The following is a 3,894-nucleotide window of genomic DNA, read 5'->3' on the forward strand; positions in this document are numbered from 1 at the left end:
TCGCTAAAAAGATTTCATTTTTATTAAAATTATTATTATTGTAGTTTGACTTTCAATAAAAAATATTTACTCATTAATTTACTAGAGAGATATTTATATAAATCTTTTTTATAGTAAAACTCATAAATTTAGTCTTTCTTCAAATATTTTTTTTTTCACGGTGACTAACGCAATTAAAAATATAATTAACCTTTTTATTAAATAAAAAAGTGTTGGAGATTATTTTCGTCCGGAAAGAGTTTCAATTCGTGGAGGGAGGGACAGCGGTGGAAATTTTGAAATGTTTTTGAAAACGAAACTATTCAAATGAAAAAATCATTCACACCTTCCAAGAACGTTATAAGCCAGAAATGGAAAAATAAAACAAAGCAAGGAACAGCTGTCATCATTACACAATCCCTAAAAACATGCTCAATTTGAATTTCTGAGTGAAGCCCTTTCATTCTGAAACGTTGTTTCTACCACTCAGTTACCATTCTCTCTCTTGCTCTTCAACACTGCCAAGTGCTACTTTCTTGCACTCAATTGTATAACACAGGTGTTTTTTCAATTGAATTTTGCAATTTTCTTTTCGTTCCGTGCTGTTTGATTAATTGGAAGCTGGAATCTGCCTTTCTTTTGTTCCTATTTACCCTAAAAGATGAAGATTGCGTTTTTTGTTTGATCAGTATAGATTCAAGACCACAAAGGGAGTAATTAAGTAGTTTGCTGTCAGTGGGGGTTTTCATTCTTTTTCTACGTCGTTTCACTGTCTTGTTTGCAAGATTAATCATTTTGTGCTGTGAAACATTAATTCAAATTGTTTATTTTATCATTCACTTTGAATTTTGACTGTCCCAGTTGTAAGATTAATCATTTCTCCGTTTTTTTTTTTTTTTTTGAAAAAACCGTGAACTTTGACTCAAACTGTTGATGTAGGGAATTGGGGTGTGTTTTCTGGAGTAGGAATATCCAAAATGAGATGGATCTTTTTATGAGTTTGCTCATTGTGGTTTTGTAATTGTCTTGTTAATTGCTGCTTATGAAGTTGTTTTCTTTGTTTTAGCTCCATAATGGGAAGGAGTTTGAGTCCAATGCTCCAAAGAGAGATCCAAAATCTTGACAAAGATGCAGATAGCCGAAAATCTGCAATGAGAGCATTGAAGTCTTATGTGAAAGATCTAGACATGAAGACAATTCCTATCTTTCTTGCTCAAGTTTCCGAGACCAAGGAAACTGGTTCTTTGTCTGGAGAATTCACAATTTCACTGTACGAGGTTCTTGCTCGGGTTCATGGAGTCAAGATTGTTCCCATGATAGACAGCATTATGCAATCCATAATTCAGACCTTAGCTTCAAGTGCGGGCTCTTTTCCTCTTCAGCAGGCGTGCTCAAAGGTGGTTCCAGCCATAGCAAGGTATGGAATTGACCCCACAACACCAGAAGAGAAGAAGAGGCAAATAATTCACTCTCTTTGTAAGCCCCTTTCAGACTCTCTCTCAAGTTCTCAAGAGAGTTTGGCATGTGGTGCAGCCCTTTGCTTGAAGGCTCTTGTGGATTCAGATAACTGGCGTTTTGCTTCAGATGAGATGGTTAATAGGGTTTGCCAGAATGTTGCTGCGGCATTGGAGGGAAAGTCTACTCAAACCAATTCACACATGGGTCTTGTTATGACCTTGGCGAAGCGTAATGCTTTGACTGTTGAAGCCTATGCTAGATTGCTCATACAATCTGGATTGCGAATACTAAATTCTGGCAGTGAGCCTTTGGAGGGAAATTCTCAGAAGCGGTTTGTAGCCATTCAAATGGTGAATTTCTTGATGAAATGTCTAGATCGCAGGAGCATATTTTCGGAGGTTGAACAGATAATTGAGGTGATGGAGCTGGCTCAATCAGACAAAATGGCATATGTCAAAGGAGCTGCATTTGAGGCTTTGCAAAGTGCTAAGATGATTTTGACTGATAAAAAATCAAGAGGTGTGAAGACTCCTGCTTCTGTGACGGGTTCAAATTTCAGTAGGAAAGACTTTATGGAGGGAGAAAATTTTTCTGGTGGAGATTGTTCTCCATCGTCTATTTCCCCCGAGTCACGTACCAGCACCTTGGACTTCTTCAATGGATTTGCATCCCCTGTTGGGTCTCCCATTTTAACTAGCCTGCATTCTCCAAACCTCTACGAGCGAAGGAGTGTGAATAGGAAGCTTTGGAGTCTTGAAAATGGAGAGGTTGATGTGTCTCTCAAGGATGGTTTTTTCTCAAAGTCAGGGCATGGAAATGCCTCTTTGGAGCGCACTATGGATCATGAATTTTCTAATGGAGGGGGAGATTTAACTGGAGAGTTTACTGTTTTCACGCACAAAAGTCCTTGGCGTGGAGCATCTAGAAGTGCCAGCAAAAGTCCTCGAGTAAGTTTATCAGATATTAATCAGGTTTTATTAAAATTCTGGTAATAAAATTGAATATGCTGTAGGGATGGCCTCAGCCCTCACTCACAATTTAACATTTACAAGTATCAATTTTCAATATGTTTGTTTCCTTTACTTGCTTTTTGTTAACTTGAAATTGTTGAATGTCATATTGCATAACCAATTGTGAGACATAGGAAGAAGAACGAACATACTTTTGATTGTGATGTCCTATTTCTTTTACCCAGTTTAATTTATACCTTACATATACTTAGCTTGATGTTTTTAGCCTTTCGTGCACCGTTTAATAGTGTATTTGCCACAAACATGAGTGTTTCTTTACTTAGCTTAATTTTTTTCTTTGCATATCAGTTCAAACTTTATGTAAACATAATTTTTAGCAGGCTATAAAAGCAACCCATTTTATGGAAGTACAGACAAATCACATTTTTGCTAATTGAAACTTCAATGATTTCCTATGCTGGCATGTTTGTCATTAAAAACAGAAGTTCTTTTTGTTCCGAATAGCTAACAGATTATCTTCTTTCCTGTACTCAGAAATCCCTCACGCAGGAGAACTTCAAAATTTTTATGACTCCTAGAAAGCTCATTCACTCTCTTCAAGACCCAAATGATGAGATCTCAGATTGCTCTGAGAAACCGAATAGAAGGATCAAGAGTCTATCATCAGGCAATATTATGTGGAGTACGGCATCTTTTTCAGAATATGATCAAAATGGTATTGCAGATCATGTCAACTGTGATTCTAAAGAGAATGGAGGCTTATATGGTGATGATCAGTTCCAAGGTGGACCAGAGTCAGTCTCATCAACTGATGACAATCCTGTTAACTCTGACATGCAGAGGCCTTCCGAGGTTGGCCCTGAAAGTAGAAGTGGTACTGAAACAGTTCTCATGGGAAAGCCATTTCAAAAGACTAAGCATAAATTAGTTTATGGCATTTCTTTTGCTCTTCTTGCAATAGCAACTCCTTTACTCTGGATCAACAGTCAGGATGAAGGGCATTTTCTTGTCCCGACATAATGTGCTCATTCTAGTGCCTACAAACTGATAATTATGAGAATTATATAATTTATGTGAAAGTATTACCTCATTCCAACTAAATGTTGGGAATCTCAGTGTAGAAGTAGAAGATTTGTAAAATTGGGCACACCTAAAGTTATTTAATTTTTTCTCTTAGAGTCCCAACTTTTGAGTGAATGAAATCTCAAATGCTGTATTTGGAATTGAAGGGATAATTTGATTCAACCAAAATTAATATAAATGATGGTATATGTTGAAGATTAGATATCGATATATTTGTTTTCATTTTTGTGTAATATCTGAAGTTACTTGCACTCGTGAGATTTCTACTAAATATAAAAGTAAGAAATCAAAATATTAGGGATATTATCCAAATGTTTTTGACACGTGTTGTCTAGTTTTGTATTTTCGACTTTTTGGAATGTCCCAAACCATTTGAACTTGTGGTGAGCATTGCAATGGCGTC

The 3,894-nt window shown here is 36.4% G+C and overlaps 1 protein-coding gene across 1 annotated transcript; it reads left to right on the forward strand.

Annotated features, from left to right (window-relative positions):
* Positions 1–356: 356 nt before the first annotated feature.
* Positions 357–3,693, forward strand: LOC114181264 (protein SINE1-like). Its single transcript, XM_028067670.2, has 3 exons — positions 357–538; positions 1,046–2,384; positions 2,943–3,693. The coding sequence occupies exons 2-3, from the start codon at positions 1,053–1,055 to the stop codon at positions 3,426–3,428; spliced, it is 1,818 nt and encodes a 605-aa protein (XP_027923471.1). The 5' UTR covers positions 357–538; positions 1,046–1,052; the 3' UTR covers positions 3,429–3,693.
* The last annotated feature ends 201 nt before the right edge of the window (positions 3,694–3,894 follow it).

Source organism: Vigna unguiculata, chromosome 4 (genome assembly GCF_037176805.1).
Source record: "Vigna unguiculata cultivar grain cowpea cultivar isolate G323 ecotype 2 chromosome 4, ASM3717680v1, whole genome shotgun sequence".
Taxonomy (NCBI): Eukaryota; Viridiplantae; Streptophyta; class Magnoliopsida; order Fabales; family Fabaceae; genus Vigna; species Vigna unguiculata.

What these genes read in the sequence shown, in the direction of transcription:
- LOC114181264 (XM_028067670.2), top strand. Translation starts at nt 1,053, where the DNA reads ATGGGAAGGAGTTTGAGTCCAATGCTCCAAAGAGAGATCCAAAATCTT. An exon ending in GTGCCAGCAAAAGTCCTCGA is followed by an intron (nt 2,385 to 2,942) that starts GTAAGTTTATCA and finishes TCCTGTACTCAG; the next exon opens with AAATCCCTCACGCAGGAGAA.